The sequence below is a fragment of the Phaethon lepturus genome, unplaced genomic scaffold (genome assembly GCF_000687285.1).
Source record: "Phaethon lepturus isolate BGI_N335 unplaced genomic scaffold, ASM68728v1 scaffold15115, whole genome shotgun sequence".
In the NCBI taxonomy this organism is placed as follows: domain Eukaryota; kingdom Metazoa; phylum Chordata; class Aves; order Phaethontiformes; family Phaethontidae; genus Phaethon; species Phaethon lepturus.
This window is the reverse complement of record NW_010539983.1, coordinates 31,712-56,796: the sequence shown is the minus strand read 5'-3', so window position 1 is coordinate 56,796 and position 25,085 is coordinate 31,712. Positions and strand designations below refer to the sequence as shown.

Below are 25,085 nucleotides of genomic sequence, written 5' to 3'. Positions count from 1 at the left end.
GGGTGAGCTTTGTTTGAAAGGGGAAAAAGCCATAATTACAGGTATAAGTTTTGTAATTCCATAATAAGATTGAGTTAATGTATATCAGTATTCCGCTTACGCACTTCTTAATTAATTCTCTTGATTCAGTCCAGCAGTAATGTTCACACTGTGCTTTTCAGTCATTTGGTAGAGTAGCATATGGATGGTATTTGCCAATTCTACTTCCATTGGTATTTCTACAGTGTGGCATGGAAAAAAATGTTTAAGATGCAAGTTCAGAGTATCCTGTTATTTCTTTACTTAGATCTTCCTGGTACTTGTATTTCCACAAGTTAGTTAGGTCCCTAGAAGACAGTAATCCCAGGAAAGGTATGTTTGTACTCCTTGTGCTTCTTGCGCAGATATCAGAGATATCTGAAGGGACAGTTAGCTCTGCTTCAGTTGTGGTCCTGACCAACTTACTTACAGCACTGCAACTGTTTGCAAAATGGGGCAGCTCTGTGGTCCTCCATCCACTGAAAGGCTGATGGAGCTTTTCATACTGTGGTCATCCACCTTCCTTTGCCCTAGCTCCACCCCAGCTGTTCTGCTGACTGTCACGCTGCGCTAGGCTTTTGTGTGTCTTCACCTTGAAAATCCCGGGAACCAAATGAGACTTTCAGTGCAGAAACCTTAAGGAATTAGTAATAACACTTGCACTGCATGACTGAAAGACATATTTACAGTTCCAGGGGCTTATGAAGTTGATAATATTATATGAACTTGCAGTAAGCTAGAGAGCTCCCTGTTAGACTGCTGGACACGTCTTTGGTAGTAAAGATGCTATTAAAGTCAGCCTCATGATTGTGCACTACACCACTCAGGCTGGTGCTGCACGTTCTCATGCCACCATCTATGGGACTGTCTGAAAATAATTTCCCAGCTGCAGCTAAGGAGCCATGATCCTTTTCTGGAGTATTTTCCTTGCAGTGACAGTGACCCCTAACTTAATGGTACCATGTGTCTCCCTATTGCTGGTTATGGAAAAACCACACGCAGGCAACCAGTCCAAATTCTTCTTTAAACAACCTTTTTCTTAAATCTGGCATGGGATCTCTTCTTAGCAGATTCTCAGCACGCAAAAAAATTTCTTCTCCATATTTACCAAGAAACTTTTATTTATGCCTTACACATCAGAAAGACTCATTCAGGCACATATCAGACAACCACAAGAGTTTGTTTTCAAAGTCGTTTGGAATTACATCTTGGAAATGCCAGAGAAAGTGGTATAAGGGAGATCCTAGATTGTGTTCTTTACGCCCAAATACAGTTGTTGCCTGGCACTACCTAGAAGATAAAATATATATAGTATGTCCCAGCATCAGTGATGCAGAGGGCATCTGATGTGTCCTCAGGCAAAAGGTCTATGGGCTCATCAAAAGACTTGACGCCACACACTAACTCAGAGCTCAGAGAAGTTTCCAATGATTGTGCTACATTACTGCCAATGCTTCAAGGGATTGACTGTAGAAAATATGATGAAAAACATAAGAACCATGTATTATACAAAATAAGGAATAGAAAAATAATCCCTTTTTACTGGGAAAACATTCAACTGCAGACCTGGAGTATTCAATATCAAATAATTCTCTGGCACTACTTTTCAGTGACTTGCTGTAGTGGGCAGTTTTCACTGGATTGTAACTAGACACAGGAATTTCATGATCTTTATTAATTTCCTTAAGCTGAATTGTTTGGATACTCATAGACCTATTTAAGAAAAACAAAACCAAGGAAATGTCTCTTTTCCTTAGACCAGAGGAGGTCTACATCCAGGATCCATGCCAATTACATTTACTCAGTGTTTCCCAGATGTGACATTGTCTTGCCCTCCAATTCTCAGTGTGTAAAGAAAAGTCAGACTGCACACTTACATAGCCATTAAGATTGTACCTGCCTTGTGCAGCAGCTTCATTACATACCTTGACACATCTATCAGCAGGCACCACTGCCATTTTTTCCTCCATTGAACTTAATATCTTAAGACAGTGGGAACATTTCGCAACCAGACAAGCCTCCAGCCTACATACAGCATAGTTTGGCTCTTTGAATGGGAGGTCAGAAACAGATCATGTTTCTCTGGTGGCCAGAATATTTTGGTTTACGGCAGAGACCTAATTTGTGCCATTAAGCTGAAGAGATGCCATGAGCGGTACAGCAGACAGAACCTGTTGCCTCCCAGGCTCATGCAAACTTCTGCTGCTCATTTCCTCCGAAGAACTTCTGAGCTTTGTTAGACTGTATACTGCGACTAGGACTCCTGCTCCCGTTGACCCCATTTCCCCGTTCCCGTTCAGACCCATGCTTCTTCTTACCTCCAAGGCTTTCAACGCAGTTTCCCACATTCTCCCCACTCTTACAGAGTCTTCCAACATCCTTGTTCTGCCCTAGCCAAGAAGCAGAGTGTGCTTGGGCCTGTGCTACCTTTCGTGCTTCCATTGACTGGTACATGGACTTGAAAATGGCCCCATGTGCATGCTGCCGCCAAAAGAGTTGGTTTCAAGTGAACAGGTAGAAACCCAAAGCCAAACATAAAACGGGAGGATACTTCAAGGAACATCAGCTACTGTGGAATACAGAGCTTTTCTTAAAACCTTTTTGCTTTCATGGAGTCCATGTGTTCGCTTATCCGTGCTCTCTGCATTACAGTATCCCATCAAAACACAAGCTGCCCAGTGGTTTTCAAGAACATAAGATTTTTCTTTTCTTCTAAGAGCAATAACACTTATCAACTTTTACTGAAATACCATATCGGCTCCTTGTCACTGGCAGTCTACAGTTCCTGCCGCTAAAAGTTTAATGCATTTACAGGAGCACTTAGGCATCAAGACTTTGATATCACAATCTGTTAGTCACAGGTGCTACATGATAGGTTTGTGTTAGCACATTATAGATCTTTTATCAGATACTGCACAAAATGTGTGTTTCTCTGCCAGGCAATCAGAATCAGACTGCTGCATAGTTGATGAGTTACTCACCAATATAAGGTGTTGTTTATTTTAAACAGAACTTTTCCAGAACTGCACCTTAATGGATAACTTAAACTAATTGGACAAGGCCAGCAAAGATCAAGAACTTAACGTGAGCCAGGAAAAATGCAGCAGGTCAATAGTGGTGCTTTGAGTATTGTCAGTCTTTTGCAATAGCATTCATCAAGTCAAATGATTAACACTACTCATTTGCTATAAGACACAGCCATTTTGACAGCAGATTAGAACTGGATCAATAGCTCAGCTTTTCTTTGGCAATTCACGTAGTAGCATGAGACCTGTGACAACATGCCGTGCTGTTGGCATTACTGTCTCAAAATCATGCAAGGAAGTTAGAGGTAGGAAAAGAACTACTGATTGAAAAGTCAGTTCAGACTGAAAAGTCCTAGATGTTTTCTCACTCCTCAAAGGCTCCTTTTTTTCCAGACACTGGATAACACAACAGGCTTGGCCCTGAGATTCAGCCTAAATTGTGCTTTCCATTTTTAATAAAACTAATAATCCCATGCAAGTGTTAGAGCACATGCCTCAGCTTTGCTGTAATCCCCTGAGGAAAATATCCCTTCAGCATGGTCCCGGAGAAGTCAGTCAGTCAATGTTGTGGCTCTGCCTCTTGCATCCAATTCCACATGTCAGGACATGCATAATTTAGAAATACGTATGGAGGTGTAGGAGTTCTGAGTTAAAAAATGCAGAAAGTGTTTCACTTCAGATACCAAATTAAAGCTGTATTTTTGACTGGCCTGGTGCTAGCATCATTCGTACATATTATTTTCACTGACCTTAATGACCAAGTTAAAAGCAGATCTGTGTGCTGTGACAATGATAAGATCACCTGAGCTATTTCTGGCTCCACACACAATTAGCATCATCTGAATCATTCTTCAGATTGATAGGAAAGATTTAGCGCACGGAAAACTATTCCCTGACAAAGGTTGGAACAAAGCTTCCTGATGACGATGGGATTCCTGTGATGGGAGTGCTGTATTGGTAGTTCATGGACCTAACGTTCTTCAGACGTCACTGCTGGCTGAGCCGTATTCTACCACCCATTCTGTTTAACATATACACATAAAGCAAGGAGAGTGATATGGTTTGTGCTCCACTTTTGACACCAAGTGAAAACCACAAGCTGCCTTGGTATTGGGACAAAAGCAGACACTTTCTACGTCTTTTCAGAGGTGAGCTGCAAAGGACAGAAGCACCCTCTGTTTGAATATGGCTGTGCATTTCTTGCTGATTTGGAGTCTGTCAAACATGAATCTTTGTCAGCTCCAGGTGGGTCTCCTCTGATGCAGTTATCCTTGAAGATCATCTGACAGTGCGGCACGGGACTGTTTAATTGTAAAATGGGATTAAACACATTGAAAGTATTGTACCTGTCTTCCTAAAGTTGAACTAGTTTTCTTGTTTGCTTCTGGGACCAATTCAGGATGTTGACTTGGATCTATAAACTCTTCTATAGATTAGATCTTGGTTAGGAAATGGACTGCATTCCTTTCATGTGCTGTCTTAGCAATTGAGATCAGCAGACTTGCTTTTTCTAATGTGTTTGGGAAGCAGAAGCAATATTTTATCTCCTGTGGTATGCTGCTGGTACAGAAATGTTCAGGCTTATTAATTCTTCAGGACACAAGAAAAGTCTTCATCACCTGTGTAGGCAGTCATGGGAAAGGACCCACTGCAAAGACTGCATTGAACTCTTTTTTTTTTTTTTTTTTTTTTTTTGGAGGCAGCTGGAAAATATTAGTAGTCTTCAGAGCCAATATGCAGTACATATTGAGAGCCAGTAAATGATGCGTATTATTGCAAATTCCTGTGCACTTCTGCATTTTATAAAACAGATAACTAAAATACTCACCTAGCCAGATCGGTTCCCCAAGGGATGCACATTTCTAAGTAGAGGACAAACCAAAAACACGGAACAGAACACAAATTAGCCAAATAGAATGGCTAAGTGGTTGAAACAAATGATTTTAGGATCACTGAGTAAAGACCATGACCTCCTTTTGCATCAGTCAAGGCAACTGTGAAACTTTGTGAAAGAAGCTCACCACAAAACAGATGCTGGGCTATCTTAGGTAAATAAATTACAAAAAAATAATAATAAAAAACTCCCCTACACATTTTACAAAGCACAGCTGTGTAAATATTGCATGAGACAGGGGAGAGGGGGAGAGATGTAACATACACCCTTTTTCATGCAGAAGTTCTGCTCTCGGCACTGTTTATTAACATTCCCAGTACAACCATCACTCCACTGCGTAGCATACAGTGCAGCTACTGTACTCCGTGCACACGTTTTGATCTTTGCTTTAGAGGAGAAAACAGGCTTTATTTTAAAGGCAACATTTTCACCCAAAGTTAAAATGTGCAATGAGAAGTGTTAGGGGACAGAGAGAAGATGGTACAGGACCGGGAACAGGCAGCAGACCGTATTACATCTTTTTTTCGTTTCCTTTCCCACACTGTGTCTGCCACACGGACTTTAGATGTTCCCCTAGTTCTGCACAAAGAGAGGAGCAATCCTGAGATCTTAATTTCATTGAGCTGGATACCTACTGCAATTTTCCTGTTTCTCAGCTGCCAGGTACAGCACATTCCAGTGTACAAAAACTGTGGATCTGCCCACAGAGAGGAAAAAATGGCTCTTCTCAGCTGGACTGAAGTCTCACCTAGCCCAGTGTGCTGCATCTGACAAGAGCTGGTAGTGGACACTTAAGGAAAGAATACAACAGCAGGACAGGCATCCAGTGATGCTTTTCAGAGCACAGCTCCGTGGATTTTGGCAGCAAATGGCTTCGTTTCATGAGCCAGAGGCCCTGTTCACATCTTTGTGTTTGACAGTCTTCAGTGGACTTTTCTTTCGGAGATGTGCTCGGATGTTTTTAACCCATTCTTTATTTCGGCCTCTAAAACATCCCATGGCTGCAAGTTCCAGTTTTACTCAGTGCTGTGTAAGGAAAAACCACTTCTTTTGTCTGTTGCCTGATCATTTTGCTTGATGCTCCATAGTAGGTTTTTTTACTGCCAGAAGTAGTGAATAAATCATTCCCGGGTTACTTTCTTTCAAGTTAAGTGCTGCCCCAACACTTTGACCGCAGCAGTCCGTGAGCATAGGAAAGCAGAGAAATCTGTCTAGCAGCCTGTTAGCTCAGGTAACAATTTGGCTGAGTGGCTGCAGAGCCATCCTATACCTCCAGGAATGTATATGTGCTGTGACAGCAGCTGTGTTGTTCACCCGGGGTGAGCAGCCTGTAACCTTGACCCATAACCCATATGGCATGAATGCAGTGCTACCCCGTATAGCCGAGCCGCGCTGGGGTGACTAGTGAATAAGGACGCTACAGCCTAAATAAGGGATGCTGTTTAAGTACTCAGTTTTCTTTCATTTTCCAGCTTCAGAAAAACTTAAAGTTCAGCAGTGTCTTCATCTAGTATGTATACTGGCTACAGTTTATTCTGATTTCACTGGTGTTTTGCTCAGGGGAGAGTGGGGAATCCATAGCATCCTCCACCTCTGCTTGCCCGCACCGCTCTTGCACAGCTCGAAGCCCTAGTGAGATCATCCTTTCTGCTGTTCGCTCACATCAATGGTTGCTGCTATTTTTAGTGTGATATACACCAAAAAGCATAACATAAGAGATCCTGTTGCTAAAATTAGCTGGAAAATTACAGGCTGTTTGACTGTTTTGTGCACAGTCTTCATTTGCCTCGCTGGGATTTGCGTGCAGATCTTCAAACCCCCAAAAGCCAGCAAGGGGAGATGGTACCTGCAGTCCTCATGTCCAAGAGCAGTACTCTTGAAAAGAGTGGGACTGTTTTATATCAACAAGGGCTGGAGACAAGGCCTTGGGTCTACCTATAGAAGGGAAATACATCTTATTTTGAAAGTAAGGATTTACAGTCAATGAGATTTAAAAAATATAAATGTATGGATTAACTTTCTTTGTGCTTCATGTAATGTCCCATTTTATTACAGCAGCCCACGTTTGTCTCCAGGAGTATTATCTGTGATGCAGTACACTAATGCACTACCTTGCTCCGAACAGGAGAAAGCACTTTGGATGTAGTCCAGATTTAACCCTGTCATAGGGCTTGCCTTTACTGTTAACCAAAATAACAGCAAATGAAAGTAGAGAATCATCCTGACTCTTCCTCTGAACTTGGCCAATCCTAGGTGTGAGGTGCCCTTTGAGGAGCCCTTTGAGGCAAAGGGTAATAATCATTCCCACTTGTTTCGTCACTCTTCTGCCTCTCTCTGCCCTTTCAGTCCTTACATCTCTTTTTCATTCCTTGAGTGAAAACTGCTTGGCCACACCTAATCTAAACACGCCGTGCAAGGAGCTGCTTCTGAAAGTTCGACATCTGACATCAAAATGATTCCTGAAAAGAGTCCTCTCATCCAGGCAGAATTGCAAATTCTGACCATTTGGAGATTTTAAAATTTAAAAGATCCCCCAAACAGCTGTATTTCTTATGCAAATTCCTAGCCAAATGGGAACTTGTAAGTGTTAAATAAATTGTTTGCCCTCTGTTAAAAAATGGTCATCTAGAAACCCAGTAATTTGGGGGGAACAGGTTTTAAGAGGACAAAGCAGTCTTACGAACAGCATTTCTCCCATGTCCTGAGAATTGTTGTGCTATTGTCATTTTACGGTGCTATTTTCTCTTAATTTTGCAGGATTTTTCTCTTTAATGTTATGTGGAAAACTCTGAACAAAAACTGGCACTTAATTCAGAGTAAACAGTGGCAGCGACTGAATAGAAAACTGATGTCAAACATACAACCACCCTGGGAAAGTGAAAAACCATTGCTTTCTCATCTCTTCCAGTTGTTGTCTTCTTAAATGTATGATTCATAAAATTAGCGATTTAAAAATGCATAGAAAGATTATTTTTTATATTCATCACATCACTTTAAAAAAAATGGTTAAAAATCGATTTGCTGGCCTCTTGGGGAAATGCTGTAATGTTTTTGGCTGTCTCCTACTTTCTGCTGCCAGCTAAAAGTACCATCTGGCTTGTTTAGGGCCCTTTTCCATATCAGGTGCTTCCAAAATTCTCCCCAACCAGAGGATTGTTTCATTGGGTTGCTTTGCCTGCTGAGGCATGTGTCCTGGGCTGGGAATCCTACTGCTTCTGTTCCCTGCCATCTTGCTGACGGTGGTGTGTGTATGTTTGGGCACAGATCTTGCTGCCTCTCTCCCGAGGACATTTGCATCATTGTCAGCTGCACATATTAAATTGATATGCAGGGCTTAGAAACACGTATCCCGTCTTTTGTCCCTTTGTTTGTGCAATTGTTGTGGTTTTAATTCTTCTTTGACACCTGGAATATCACAAAGCTGCTGATAATCTGTTGGCTACTAAGGGAAATGACATTGATAGAAGGATAATGTGTGTCAGACTTATATCTAGATAATTGCAGACACACCCCAAACCCTCGCAGCTCAGGGAATGAATATCCTAAATCCATTATTAATTTGGAGAGTCATATGTGGCAGTTGGCTACGGTGTCATCGTCTCTCTGCAAGAGTCACTTGCAAGGGATTTTAAAAGACAGTTTTGGTTAATTCTGCATTGCTGGGTCGAGTTATGCCCAATAAGAGTCAATTTTGGTACATACTTGCTGCCATTTCGTGGCAATGTGAGGAGCTGTAACAAAATGGGGTTGATGTCCTAACTCCTCACTGAAGGCAGCTTCCCATGTGCCGCCTTCTGCGCAGCCATAAGATACCGAGAAGATGAGAACCGGTGCGCTGTACGTGGTACCAGTTGACAGTGACACCTCCTTCTCAGGATTCTGTTTTTCAGATTTGCTGTTTTACTTAGAAATAGAAATCTACCCCTCCAAGGATTTATGAGTAGATTTGAAGCATTGTAGTTGCCAAGTATAGACTTTTGATGTGACCGTATGGAAAGATGGAGCGTGTTTTGAAATAGATACTGCCGTAAGCTGTCTTGTCCTATTTCTAAAATGATCTGTGCCATACACTGCTGACTTTTCCTGTCCATCCATTAAAAAGTGAATTATGAAGAGTGCTGAGACAAACAGATAGTAGTTTAACCTTGTTAGTAAATATCAGGTAGCTGATATATACTGCTAGAATGTTACATCACAGCCTTTCTCTTCAATATAGGTTTATGAAATTATCTTGTTACTATATAAACTGCCTTCACTGTGTACATTCTTCCAGAGGTTTATTGTTCTTTGTGTGTTGGCACAGTAGCACGACTCTGAAGAGTCAGTTCACGATGCAGTGAATTTTAAAGACTTGGGAGATGGCCATATCTATTTTTTATCTATTTTTCAGCAAAGAAATGAAAGCTTTTTTTTTTCCTAAGGTATTAAAAGTTTCAAAAGATGTGCTGAAATGAAAAGGAAATAATAACTAAAGACTGGATAGGAAGTAGTGCCTCAGAATATTGACTTAGTTTGTTTGCTTATTTCCCCCAAAATCTTAATATTTTAAGTATAAGTTAATATTTTAAATCAAATAAACCTGTTTTGTGAACTAGTAAGATACTTGAACTATATCACACATTATTCATTTATTTTTGTGTGAGTGCAATAAAAATTTTACAAGCTGTAATCTTGTTCTTTTAATAGAGAGAAAACTATGCAGAATATGTTGCTTAGAGTATTAGATAAGCTACAGCGTGTTAATCAAATATTTTTGTGATATGAGGGCAGTTGAGAAAACAGTACAATTTTTGCTAATGGCACTGGTAAGTAAACGGATCTATCATTACATTGTCATGAAAAGTGACATTGAGCAGAAACACCCTGCCAATCCCTAGAAGATAAGTATTTAATGTAATTAGACAGACACTGTCTCCTTTGTTGAACGTAGCATTAATCACCCAGAGAAGTCCAACTTTATATGAAACGGCTTTTTCTGATATGTCTTTGTATTAGAAAGCTTCTTACATGGTTTTTTTCATGATGATATATTTGAAGAAATGACTGCTATAGCTATATGGTTTTCTTTATGACATACTTGCTGTTCTGTGTTCCATAATATTATTTTTTTTATTTTAGCAATGTTACATTATATAGCTGTGACTTGTTTCTAAGTCTAGAAACCTACAGGCATTTGGAGCTGAACCTCTTTGAAATAGTTAATGCATCCAACTTATGAAATATAAAAGAAACACAAATAGCTTCCATTATGTTCTTCAGTTCTTCTTATGTCGTGTTAGCGCAGGTTCATTGTTATGGTATAAGCAAAATGCTTCTTGCCTCAAATGCTAGTTCATAATATCACACACAAAAAAAGAACTTCTTTCTATGAAAATCTTGTTGTTAAATTGACGAAAAATGTTGCCCCCTTCCAGAATTCATTGGCACTACATTTTTTTATTTTTTTTTCCTCCTCTGTTGCTTGTAATTTGTACTGTGAAATGCTGTCTGGTTATGAACTGGTATCAACTTGAATCAGTGCACAGCTGTGTCTTCCCACCTTCTCAGTGGTGCAGAGGGCTTTGAAGGGAAAGAATAGGGTTTAGTCAAAGATGACAGCAGACTTCACCAAGTAACAGGTGGAGGTCAAGTCGGTTTATTTGTTGGGATGAACAGAGTGCAGAGATGAAAAATCTTTGCCATAATAAGGTTTAGGAAGAAAACGCTGACTAGTCTAAGCTTTGATTCTAGCTGACAGATCCCTTTCTAGTGTTCATTACTTGATTTCACAGTTCAGGCAATTTTAAGAGGCTTAAAATTATATTTCTGCTCTCCTCTATAAAACTTTTCGATCACTTTCTAATTTTTGCTTTAACTAAAGTTATAGGGTCTCCCTAATATATCACTCCTGCCTTTAGACTTTTACAAAGTCAATATACCATCAAAAATTAAAGGATAAGCTTTTTTTTTAGACCCCTACTTTTACCAATTCATTCAATAAATGAAGGAAAAAATTCACATGTAAGCACCAATTCGATCAGAAAATTAAAACTTCAGAAAAACTTCCCCCGAAAAGCAGACAGTAAAATAAGCACAATGCTTAAGAAGTCAGTGTTCCTTTCTGGGCGTATGGGATTTTTATGTTACTGGTAGCAGCATTAATGAAGCTACGCCACCCCAGTGTGCTAAGTTTCAATCACCAAGTGCCGGTGAGCCATGCTCTATCCTGAAAGGGAGTCACAGCAAGACCCCAGATAATCAGAGCAGAACGTCCTGACATTGTGCGGCAGTGCTGGGACTGCGATGACCTGTCGGCATCGTTGCATATCAATGCAGCATCACAAAGGGATTTCAGTGGGCTGAGTTGCGAGTGTGCAGTCTCTGCTAGGTTAGCCTCCTGCCCTTCCCCTGTGCCAGCTGCTGGGAGGGCAAGGTAGGCGTTTCTCCTTTCCCACCCTTTTTCTTCCACCACCACCACCTGCTTCCTACCTGCTGCAGTGAGCAGAATAGGAGTATCTTTAGCCATTTGCTAAAATCTTCCCCCTCAGACTTTCTATTACTTCTGCATTCATTCTTTGCAGGAAGAGGAAACTCACTGGTCAAACCCTTGGACACCAGAATAGTTGCATGCAGTTTCCCAGGGAGCCAGATAGCTCTAAAGCTTCCCAGTGAGTGACAGTTTCTCTCTTCTATTCTTCTGAAACATGTGTTTTACACATATACTGAAAAATGTTAATATCAATTTACAGCCAGATTCTTGCTTTTTTTAAAAAATATATAAAATCTCCCAAAGTATATACACTTAGAGCACCTCAGCACACATGTCACTTTTTTATGTAGGAAAACGTGTTGGATGCTCTTATACACATAACATCATTGGGCTTGAAAGCTGTTAGCTCATTCAGAGTTAGTGGCAAGAACACTGGACTTGCCAGCACCAAACTGTGAAACCTTTTTTGTGTGACTAGTAGAAATCTCATTGGGGGTAGAAATCCAAAAAAGGGGAGGAGGGGGTTGTAAATCTGTGCATTTGGATTCGAGTATCTTCAATACCATGATACCAACTTTGTCCTGGAAGTCCTTGAATCACAAATCATTGGAGGCTGGGAGAGTATTTTGGAGAATTATCACTGTATGCTTTCCCTGGTCTTTTACTCTTTTCTAGGCATCCATTAGTTACCACTGTCAGAGAGAGGATACTGGGCTAGGTGGATCCCTGTAATCTGATTTGGCATGGCTATTTTTCTGTGTTCCTAAGCTCATGAGATCAAGTTATGTAGGATTATTTCATAATGCCAGAGCAGCAGTTTCTGAGGTTCGACAAAGCTATCTAGGAAAGTGTCTAATAAAAGAAAAATCCTGTCCCATACTGTAGCTTTCTTGGTCCAGTGAAGCAGCATCCTCATGCATACAAATCTTGTAAAGTTGCTTCTGATAGCTCCCTCTGTCCCTTCATTTTTGTAAGCTAAAGTGCCATTTTCCTTTTTACAGCTTAATTGAACCTAAATACACCCATTTTCTGCAATGTGGTATTTTGGTAATTTTACTATTTGCTCGTAAGTTTTCCCTTAAGCAAACTGAAAGCTCCCCCTTTATCACTTCACTGGGCCAAGATTTCACACAGTATCCTGCTTGCTACAAAATAATGATAGTGTTCTCTCTCACCTTGTTTCTTTTTTCTTCTTTTACTTTCTTTTATAAAATCAGGATATCTAAGAAACCCCGAGCACCGCGGAGCACTACATGGTGGGTGTGCTTATTCAAACAATGCCAATGCTCTTGTTCTCAGTGTGCAGACATTTTGTGTTGGTTGGGGGGATGTACCAGGTGTCCCTCTCGTGTGAATTCTCCGGTGTCTAGTAAGGAGGGAGCTCATGCTGAGCACTTTGCCAGAGTGACAGCACTGGAGGGAGCACTTACACGTTACCTCTGCCCTTCCCATGCCTGTTCTTATGAAATTTGCAGGGACCTTTTCCCTGCGAGCCCTCTGTCTCTCTGTCAGGTGTGTTTTAAGTTGTTCAGTAGATGAGAGAGGTGTTGGGCAGATCACACAAGCAGACCTGCAGGTTGTATGGCCATACACGGCTCCTCTGGAAATGATGCCAAAGCCAAACTGCCGTGCTCTGCCTTCTCTGCAATGGGAACATTTTATTTTTTCTGGGGGGATTCTTTGTTCCTCCCAGAATCCTAAAGCCATTGGGAATGCAGAAAAATGAGGCTGATTTCACCTATCCCATATCACCTGCCTGAGAGCCGATCTGTTGGAAAGTAGTTTAAGTCTCTGCTGCCTCAGAGCTGCCAAGCCATCCCCAGGAGCTGCTGGTGGCAGGTCCAGCGTGCGCTCACCAGCGTACAACTGGCGATGGCCACTTTCCAGTAAAAGAGCACAGCAGTTGTGGGTCAACTACAAATTATTTTTTGTGTTACGGAGAAATGAGATGACTGTTCAGTCCTGTGACTGTCAAACCTAGGCAGTCACACCGTAAAAATACCAAGAAGCACTGGATAGCAATACATAACAGTTCCATGAGTACACTCTTGACCTGTCAAATTATAAATCCATTTCAGTTTGGTACAATGCACATGAATTCAGTTTGCAACTCTTTCTTTCTTTGGAATAATGTATAAACTCTTCACCTCAAATTGTGCAGAAATCAGGTGACTTTACAGTGCATGGTAAATGACCTGAGCTATTTTCAATCCTGACCACAGCTCTTTTATTAATTAAAGCATATGTTCAATGGCAGTGTATACCGATTAAGTCTTCAAAACCAATATTAACACCAAACTTAGTCTTGTCATCATAAAAGCCACCTAAAAAGATTACCATGCAGTAACTGAGGTCACAGGTTGAAAAAATCTGCATATTTACCCATCTCCATCTCATGCCTTCGGCGTTTAGCAGCCATCATTGTTATATATAGCCTGGATAGCCAGTGATCTTTTGATGACATGCAAATAATGAGCAAATTATTTTTGAAAAAATTAAAAAAAAAAAAAAAAAAGAAAATTTGATTCCATCCTCTTCAGTTACTAAAATTCCCTTTAGTATCACTTGCAATTTAGCATCCATATGCATCTTGGAAAGATATAGTTGAAACATAAATCTATTCTGGGTCTTTTACTTGCAAAAATATCGTACCTCAGCTATAATCATATGCAAAGACTTTTTAGAGGGCTTTGTAAATGCCATCCAAATTTATGATGGCATTTTTTGCCTTACAGCTATAGATGTTCCATCCCCAAAGCATTCACATAAAGGTATATTCTCCTATGGATGGCTGCAGTTTGTCCCTGCTGCTATATCTAATCTGCCAAGTATGCTGAAAAACTTTCAAATAACATTTGAAATGAAACAAATGTAGTCATGAATTTTAGACGAGATGTCTAAAGATGTCATTAGAAATTTTTTTTATTCATATTACAATATATATTTATACAATCCAAAATTATACTGAAACTAACATTAAATCAAAGGGAAAATTGAACTGTTATCTTGCTGTTTATTATGCTTCTCATTAAAGTTTTTAAATATAAAACTGGTTAAATTATATTTTGAAGATATTGGTAATATGTTGAGTAGTAGTTTATTAGTTACTGAAAGAACCACTTGGGTGACAAAACAGGAATGAAAGCTAACTTAAGAGATCTAAAACAATCCAGATGATGCTGTAAACATAGATACGAACAGATAAGGTAATACACTCTATGGGAACATTGCACCAAATGATTTAAAGCAGATTTTAATGGGGTAGGATTTTAAAATAATGGTGACTATTGTAGCACTCACTTTTAAAATTCTGTAGGCAAGATTTTCTATCAGTATTGCTGATGGAAACTGATATTGCTTCTTTGTAAATGGAACAGTGTTCACTTGCAAAGGAGAAATTTCAACCTTCTTTTTCCTAAGTGACATCAGAATTTTGATTCTAACTTGAATTATCATTTTTGGCTAAAAATTGCTGAGGAGTCCAAAAGCATTTAAAACCTAAAGCCATTGAATCCATTTAATGCGCCTTTGGCACCTCTCTCTCAGTCCTTTTTGAACATTCTGGTCCTCATTTTAATCAATCTCTTTTTATTAAGTTCTTTGGCTCATTTACTTGTACGTGCATTTGCTTTATTTTATTTGGAACATTTCTTTTGTAGTGTCTTGAAAAAGAGTTGTGACATTTCTTTTGGATAGCTTCTTAAGTATCTGGCAGTCACCTATGATACGATGTTGATGGGTATGGATAGATTAGCTCTGTTTTCCTGATGATCTGTCAGATGTCGAGTTCTGAGGAAACTGGTTGTGTGTGTTGGTGATGCATATGCAGTAGTTTGATAAGTGGATAGAGGGGAAGCTTTCATTTTTCTTCTGTAAAATCACTGTTTATTAAGCTGGATTTAGTCTTCTGAAGCGAGGTACTCACTGGCAGGTAGTTAATCAGTGATCATCGTAACTCAGAATGTGACCAGGGGAGCAAGTATCCATTCAGAACGTAGAAACTAAAGAGCACTTCATTAGGATGAATGAATTTCCATCTGCATTGTGTTTTGTGTATACTGGAACAACTAATACAGTAAACTGATGGATGGCAGTTAGTGGGATCATATCTCAGCTGATGACAAATAAAGTTTGCTCAGCACTAAGTAGAACAGACTTGCTATAACTGACGGTAGTGTAGCCATCAAAATTTCAAGAAGCTTGAAATTAAGAATTCCTCAGGAAATAAAGCAGCTGATCAGCATTTCTGTTGATACTGATTTCAGTGAAATTGCTGGAATAATTTGCACAGAAGGATGAAAGTTCCTTGAAAAATTCTTCCCGTATGTCAGTTTTTTCTTCAACAGCCAACTTGTTTTTCTGCATCATCTATTTGTTCTGCATGTTGTTGAGTTCATGGTCCACCTGGTAATATCTGAGCTTCCATGATTCCTTTTCATAGTGTCCCTTGAGAATGAAGATCCAGGCCATATTTCACTCATAGCTTTTGTTATGAAATCTCCATCAACAGTCTAGTGGCAGAGAGCTACTGGGTATATTGGGGTAATTATCCAAAAGTTGTCTTTGGAGATGAGTATTAGCTGGTCTACCAATGTGGCTAACTTGAGATAAAGTTATTGTTTAAGACGTGTGCAGTCAGAATAATGTTAGTAATTAATCAAGTGAAATTGAGTGGATATACAGATACAGCTATAGCTTTGGAGAGAAGGGGAATTGTTCTTCTCTTACATTGCTATCACTCCATTCACTCCATCAAAGTTATCCTAATTTCAGTACCTCTGTTAGTAAGGTGCATAGATACATGGAAAATAGGTTCATAGATACTTATTTGTTCTGGGAAGGATTTGTGCATTCAATTCTCATGCATCATTTTCTGGTCCATTTAAATATATATCAGCCTCATACATGAAAATTTGAAGATCTTTAGCTGTACTCAAGGAAGACTCTTATGTGGTGCGTTTCTAGTACTGGCAAACATAAGGGGGTAGAGGAATTAAAACCATCACAGTGCTCCAGTGCCCCTTAGAAGATGAGGAACATGAAGTATTCCTGTGCATTCACTGATTAAACTTGGGCTGGAGGTTTGCGAAGTGCAGAGTTTTGGAAACTCTTACTGCGGGACTTCAACATCCGTGCAATGGCTCCAGTAACCAGAGTCTCTCAAGGACAAGGATCCCATTTACGCTTGCATTATGCATTGAGCAGAAGGGTGTGATGCATGATGTGGAATGAACAAAATAACTTGTGTGTTTAGGGAAATGCCAAATTAATGAAAATTCAGAAAGCTCTAATGTTGAAAAGGCACACAGATTCCTTGATAGAAATATAATGCTGCTAACAGTTTCAAGATTATTGTTGTCTGAATTTTCTGCTTATTGTGTACTGCAATTAAAATTCTTTTCAACTGAAAAACCAATGTCAAATTAATATTTCCTTTTGGAAAAAAATACGAAAGTACACATCTTGTTCCATTTAGCACCATCATGGTCTTTGATCTGGTTCCCTCTGTCCAGTGAAAAAAATGGATTCATGTTAATGGTAGCAGACTAAGACCATATATGTTTGGCATACATACACTTACAGAATCACATGAACACAAGTACAGTAAGTTAACACACCCACTCAGACTTCCATCTGTGTTTTATGCCACAAATCCCTTTATTTTCTCTTTTATTTAGCAATTAACTTCTCCATTTTTTCTGTAGTTAAAAGCTGCCATAAGATGAAAATAGACTAAGTCTGATTTTCTTCTCTTGCACTCTAAATAATATTCAGAGGAGACTCAGACCTGAATTATAAAATCTGTGTTTCCTAAAAGTGCCAGGTGTGACTGTGATTTGGACAACAGTCCTATACACAGAATAGTAAGGAACACTTTCAAACCCCACCTGGGTTACCCAGCCGTTGTGTTCTGGTTGTTCTTGTTTATTCCTTGCTCAGAGCAGATGGATAGAAAGAGGCAGGGAACGGGGAGGATCGTTGGCTCCATTCCCTATTCACCGGCCAGCGCAGCTGAGACCGGTTGGGGGATATTGTAATTTGTTGCTGCCCTGCACCAGAGAGGAGACAGAGGAGAGTCAGGACTCAGAGGAGTCCTTATGAGTTGGCACTACCCTTTCCTTGGGGCCATGTGAAGTGCCGAAATCTGGTCTTCAGTGTAGTGGTCCCCAATATTCATTAGCTCTTGGGAACAACGCTGAGGAAAGCCATGCAAGGCAGCAGCATCCTCCCTGGGCTCTGCCAGTTTTAACTTTTTAATTTCCTGCATCCCTGAGCAACACAGGAGGGGAAGCTGTGGACTGGGGACCACTAAATGTGTTAAAACTCATTAGGTATGAAACGGAAGACCCTTAAAACTAACCAAGAGTCTCAAACATGGGTGCCAAAAATTAAACACCTAATTCCATATTTAGTCATTTATCTTCGTTCCTGCCTCAGTTGTTAATATACACCATGCCATCTCATAAGTGGCCTGATTTTCATCGGCACCGGGCACCTACAATGCTAACAACTCAAGTGTTGAGACTGCTTACCTAAGAGTGAGACTTGTAGTATCAGATTCAAATTTTTCTGGGTGATTAAACCAGAGTCCCCTCACTCTCGCTCTCGGCTCCTGAAGGGAGCTTCGATAGAATGACCAGCATTGTAACATATGGCTTAGCAAGGGGGAAAAAAAAGAAAATGAGTATTAGAAATGGATGGACTAAAGAATACGCAGGATATATCAGGCACATTAACCAAACATATGGTGCTAAATGAGATATTTTTTTAAAATTGCAAAAAAATTGACATTCCTGGCAGTCTCAAGGATAATGTGACATGGCTGTGATAAATTTAGAAGAATGGGACATATTTTGGCTTGTTCTTGGAAACCTTTTTCTTGCATGCCGACTGTATTTCTTCTTTTATTAACCCATTCAAAGAATGTTTGAATTTTGCTGCTAGAGCACCATGCTAGTGCAACATAAAATGTGAATGATGCTAATTGCTTTGCACTGCCTAACTTTCTGTCATACCCTCCCCTCTTAAAGGACAAAACATGCTTTGGAAATGAGCTGGCAAGCTCATCTTATTCTTTCTCTTGGTCAATATTAAGTGATGTAATTAAGCTCCTGTTTGCATATTCTTCTGAACTAGGAAGCAGCCATTTTTTTCTTGAGATCCGATGGATATGATCACTCAAAATAAAATGTGTCATTACAAACCTCAAACAAAATAAAAACATGGTAGAGTTGGACTGTTCCAAACCAATACATCTCAGAATACCCTGAAATAAAAAAAAAAAAAAAAAAAAAGAGAGTGGTGGTAATAATGACAATCAGAACGGTGATAACAAACAAGTACAACAAAAGTAGGAACCAATTATCAGTGCTTCAATTTGGCCTTCTATTGAATTTTACAACATAGTGTTACATTAAAATCTCTATTTTCACTTGAAAACAGCTGCCCTAAAATCCATCCCCATACGAACACGTCACTGCTCGGCGCACAGACTTAGAGATCTTACTCCTTCCATGAGCTCCGCTGCTTGCCCAGGGCACAGGTACTCCTGCACCCTCCTGGATCTCTGCTCGTGGGCTGCGCAACCATCAGCTGCGTGCGGGGCCTTGTGCCTCCACGCAAGAGTGCTGCAAGACCTTGCAGTTAGAGCAGCTCACAAGAGCCATATTTTAGCGTGATAATCCCTGTGCATAAATAGTCGTTTGTTCTGTCCGTGATATTTTGCACTTAGAGGGATGGAGCCTGCTATGGTAAAACCTTCCTGGGGGGCAAACCTAGCCCCTTCCACAGCTCAGCCCAGAAGAGATGTACCCACGGCCTTGCTGCCAGCAGCGTAGTTCCTCTACCCCTCCCCAAGCACAAATATTGCCACTGACCCTTGACTTTGTGTTTAGGGCTGGGGTTGACACTCCTTTGGTGTTTCCATCCCTGGTTCCTCCATCATAAGGAAGTCTGGGTCAACAGCACCGTTAGCTTCTTTTGAGTATCCCTGTCCTGAATATGGGCACTCAAAAACAGGGCAGTAACTAAGTTACATCCCAACATGCCAGTTGAGCAGAAATTCAGCAGGCTGCATTGGAATATTTCATTGAAATACTTAGTTTAGTCTCCTTTTCTCTCTTACACCCAAACTGAAATAACACTTTTTTGCTTTTGTCCCTACTCCAAAGTCCTTAAGACCAATATGAAAAAAACCCAACCCAGTATTTTTCTTGCACAATAGCCTGTCAGTTCAAAACTTTTATTTTTAAAAGATTAAGTATTTAACCTTTCTTGCTATGAGGAAAAAGCTACCACAACAGCAAACCCTTATAGCAAACAGTTTAGAGACAGAAAGCTGCAAGTACAACACTGGAACTCTAACCACTCCTTTACTTTATTTAACTTTCTGAAATATAAACTGCAAAACCTCACTGAAACCGTTAAGACCCCAGCAGTGCAGCGTATAAAGTACAAGAAGGCTCCTACATATTACAATCAACGTCCCAGGGACTATAAAACTAGTGTTATTAAATATAAAGTTAATAATAGTGTCCAGAGATAATATTGTCCAGGCCTGTCTCTTTACTTTTTAACAATTAAATTCTATAAAATACAGAGTTGGAAATAAGGTTGAATTACTTTGCTAGTGGAAGTTCAACTTCCACATTATCTGATACTTTGCTTTTGCACCTGAAAGCTCAACTATTCTGGACCTTTGTTTTGCTATATCCCCACGGATATGCAAAATGTCTGATGTACTGTATGTACTGGAAATCACGTGTTTTTAGAGTATGTGCAGATAATCAGAATACTCCTATGCCTCTAGAACTATAAAAATACAGAGAATAATACAGATACGCATACATATTCTTCACCTACATGCAGTAATATTCTTTTATCCAAGCATAAATCATATGGAGAAAAGGCTCAGACTTTAAGAGCCTATTGCAATATATTCATTCCACTAATTTCTTCGGTGCCACGGGCTTGATAGGATATCAACAGGAATTATTCTTACAGCGTATAGCAGACCGGTCATATTAGCATTACACCATTTCTGCCTGTCCACGGGAGAGGTTTCACCCGATGGCAACTTAACTCTGATTTTCATTGGAAGCCTTTGATATAGTTCAAGGGCATAATAACAACTCTGAAATAATTCCACTGTGGCTTCTAATATCAAGACACAAATACCACTCACCCTTTAAAAATTTTGAAAGCAAAAAGGAACCACATAAATATATTACTTTCAAATACCTTTGAAGTCAAGAGAGTAAGGAGAGGGGCACAGTTTGAACTCAGAAAACTTCGTTCTCTAGTTGTGCCTTGAGTCGTGCAGCACATTTAAAAGATCCATTTGCAATAATCTACTAAACCAGTGAGTGAAAGACAGAACTCATAAAAAGCCTGTAAAAATCCAAATGCTCCAGCTATTACAGATTTCTAAAAATAAAGCAGAGTAGGTTTCAGTAGCAATAATAAGCTGCATCTTATCCATATTTCAGATTTAAAAGAAAAATATGGCTGCCTTTTAGTACTCATTGCTCAGAGCAGACCATGGCCGCTTCTGCCTCAAAAAAGACCACAAATAGAAGTGAGCTTTCTGCTTGCTGTTGTATTCCATTTCGTTTGTCCTTTAAGTTTATCTAGCTGCTTCTGCACCCACTTTCACAATGCATAGGCTGTCGTTCCATGACCTAGCATTATTAAATTGCACTTATCAATCATTCTTGCCAGGAATACCATCGCCAACTACATTAAAGAAGTCAGAGAAGTCTGGTTTCAGCAGTCCCTCGCCTTCGCAGACCTCCTCCCTTGGAACGGCTTTCACACAGCACCATCGACCTGTCATTACAGGACCCAGAGGTGAGGCCTAACCCAAGAGCCCCCAGGCAGCTTAAACATTAGCCACGGCACCCAGTACCCGTCCCAGCGCCTTTCCACGGAAAGTCATCGCCACGTGTGACCCACCCAGTGAGAGGCTGTGCTTCAGAAGCTTGATAACCCGGAGGTTTTAGTTGTCAAGACCTGCGTTTGGTTTTGCTAGGCTGGGCTGTTTGGTAAAACTGATGACCGTTCAACAGTGCCTAAGGTGGAAACGCTGGTTTCTGGGGGCTTGGGTTTTTATTTGAAGAGGGTGGGGAAAGGGACAGGATGTGTTACAGAGACTGTCTTCTGCCTGTGCCATTCATAACACAGATTCAGCCTAACTCCTCGAGATAGGGACCCATCATTCACTTCTGAACCACGCCTGTCTTCCAGCACTATGGCTTTGTTTCTGCCAGTCATTTAGTGCTCGTGTTGTTGGTATCAGTGTGCGGAAGAACCACCCTGTTAGGGGACTCCTTTGACGTTGGCTCCTGCAATGCTTTGGCTTGTTTTCTTCACAGTACTATTCTGACTGACTTTCCAAGTAAAAGAAAGAGATGTCCTCTGGGTCTAGATGTGCTTATACATTTTTGTTAGAAAGATGCATTTGCATTTAGCCTAGAAAACTAAATGCAATACTCAGTTCACATTTGAAAAGGAAGTCACTTGGGCATAGTAATATACACAAATGAATGAATCTTCTTACAAACCTCTTTGGAAGATATAAAAATAGGAATGAACGGTTGTGACATGTTTCTTTCCGCTATGAAATTTTGTCTCATTTAGAGAAGATTATTAAGGAATTGGTCGAATGGTGAAGCATAAAAAGGCATATTAGCAATTCATACTAGAAATTATTTTGAAACGTCTGTTTGGCATTGGTGTGGTTTTACTGAGGGCAGCATAAACCAGGAGGAGCCTCTTTGTCTGCACAGTCCAGGTGACGCGGTGTGAAGTAGTGGAATTGCTCTAAGTTGAAGTGAGGTCAGAATTGCATTTCTTGGCTATTTGTGCTCTGTTAAATCTACTTATTTTAGTTTGATTTGTTGTAGTTAATCCCATAAAAAGTATTTATTACCCTTAGACACACATCTAAATCCTCAGAAGATATTTAGGCACCTAAGTTCTATACAGATTTCCCTTGAAATTTGGATCTGAGCTATCTGGCAAATATATCGTCTTTTAAAAGCCTCCATAATTGGTGATATAAGTATGAATAATGTGAATGTTCCATTAACGTTATATTCCGTGCACATCAGCTGACTGAATTCCTATCTTTTAGAAGTTCAGCCTTTTAGATTTGAGTTGTTGATTGATCAGTTAATAGGCCTTTCTGTATTTAGCTGTATTTTACTTCACACTTAATTTTTAAGGTCATTTAATTACTTTTTTTGCCCCTGTTTAGAGCCTCTGTATTTTGGATTTTTGCGTGGTTGAGAGAGGAAATGTATCACTGGTGAGGTCTTGTTTAAATCTCATCTACAGTCTGTTTTTGCAAGACTTTTTCAGTGCATCAGGGGATATCCATTGGCTATGTGAGAAGTACATTCAAAGACAGTCAGAATTTGAAAGAGCAAATACAATGATTACAGTTCCCAAATGTTGTTTGTTTGGAAGGAGATGTCTTTAGTAACTCCATAAAGAAGTAACACAGTTTCTAATCATCGTGGTCCCTAACAGCTTAACCAAAACTTTTCTGCAAGATCATTTAGAAGAATCTTCTATTTCATGTTTGTTCACAAAGTCTCACAGACTTTCAGGAGAAAAATCCTTCTGAATCCATCTGTGGATTCTAAGTGTCATCATCCTGGTAAAATCTTGTTCCAGACTTCATTCTTTGTTCTTTTTGGACATTCCTCTTCAGTATTCTTCTTCCACAGCACACTGGCTGTGTTTATTTCTCTTCTACAACAATCGTTGTTAGGAAAGGGTAATATACTGAGATGGATTATTTTCTGCAAATCCAGCTTTGTTCTTTACCCCATTCCCTCCAGTGTACTTTGGGGCAGTAAGCAGAAGAGAGAAGCTTTTCAGGTATCAAAAGTGGCAACATAAAGAGTATAAGAGGTTATAATCTTTGAGCAATTCATATCCACCATTAGTTACTGGAAGTTGTACCTTTCAGCAGAAATGATAGGTATAATATAGTAGTACATACATGTTGCATTCTCTTTGGATACATATGCATTATGTAAATGGGCAGTGGCAGGTCATTCTGAGTGGTCTTCAGAAAAGTAAGGGCAGGATTTAATCTTCAGTCTGCAGAGATATTTCAGGGAAAGGAAAGTCATGAGTAAGTAGGCCACCATCAGAGTAAGCTCCTCAGCCAACTGAATGATTACAAGAAGGTTCAATCTCCTTCTGATGTTCATATGTGCAAGTTTATCACTTGGATGTGTATATGAGATGCATTTGTAACGCATGATCAAAATAGACAGCAGAGAAGAAGCTGTAGACTATTCATGGCAGGTGTTGTCATTGACAACCAGTGATTTGTAACTTCTCGGGAATATTCCCAAATCTTTCACGCACTTCCAAACATTCCTTAGAACACTGTGCACGTCTTATGCTGGGGTATCCCAGGATACTGAGTGCCCTTCCCAGTGATCCCCACAATGAGTCATTCTGGAAACAAAACTTGCTTGGAGGAGTAGATCCTTAAGAGGATTTCTTAGCTATAAGGTGCTCCATTCAATGAACCAGTGGGAAAACCTCTGTTCTCATGACATTGTCGATACTGCACTGTGTTGTGGAAGGCTGTGCTCTAGTTTCCTATCTGCGTTGGTGCTGCTGCCAGTACTCAACCCAGCTGGGCAGTAGCCAGCAGAGAGGATCTGAGCTGGCTGACCAAAGGACCAGATGTGCAGTGAGTGCTGGCGCATGGATGCCAATGCTTCAGTGACTCCTCAGTAGTTCCAACAGATGGTGGTAAGATCCAAGTTTCTTTGGTGATAAGCTAGCAAAGTGATTCATGGAGCCTCACTTGATGATGGCAGTTTTTTGGGCATGACTCTATGAATGCACCATATGTCTTCTCTGGACCAGTGTGGTTAGCATTCAGTGTCTGGCAGATGGTAAATTGATCACCTATAGGGTGACTTTAGCTTTACTATCAGTTTTAGAATTTATTTCAAAGCATAGAAAATTCAAGCAGTTAGATTTCTGTCTCCTACGCAGCATACCTGCAAATTAGATTATTTGGTGGTCAGTGTATCTCACCACAGTACTCCAGTATTGCAAAGGCATCCTGTATTGCTGGCATCTTGCGAAGTTTCCCAGACATTAGCCCGCTTGAACTCTTTACCAGACAGTGAAGGATTTAAATACTATGGGTGACAGCAGTATTGACATAAGTGGTTTTAGGTTTCCATGTATTGCTACTTACACTCCAGTGACTTTATATCTGGAGCTGGCTGAAACGTTAAATTGACCACGATCTTGTAAACCTAGGATATTCGGCAGCCTGTGCTGTGGAGCATTCAAGCATTTCCACGGAATATGACAGCATAGATCCTGCAAGCCAAAAACCAAGGAAGAAAAGACAAGGAAAGAAAAAAAAAAAAAGTGAGATGGTATGTTAGGAAGATAAATGAAGGAGAAACACCATTACAAGAAACAAGAAGTACAGCACAAAGGGAAGAACCCAAGGAAGTGGGGGTGTGAGCAGAAAGAGAAGAAGGGATGAAAGTCAACTAGTGGAGTGGTTCCCATTATATTAATCTCCTCCATAATAAGCATTGCCATTGAGATTTTTATCAGGACAAGGCCTACCAAGGAAACTCCGCAGGATAGTACTCTGTTTGTGCCAAAGTGGCAAGAACTTTGT

At 40.1% G+C, this 25,085-nt stretch overlaps 1 protein-coding gene across 1 annotated transcript in view; it reads left to right on the top strand.

Moving 5' to 3' along the window:
* NFIA (nuclear factor I/A) overlaps window positions 1–25,085 on the top strand; it is a 93,064-nt gene that overhangs the window by 48,281 nt on the left and 19,698 nt on the right. Inside the window, exon 7 of the mRNA XM_010287314.1 lies at window positions 21,128–21,256. Coding sequence (XP_010285616.1) covers window positions 21,128–21,256 — 129 coding nt within the window. The remainder of the gene's footprint in view (window positions 1–21,127; window positions 21,257–25,085) is intronic.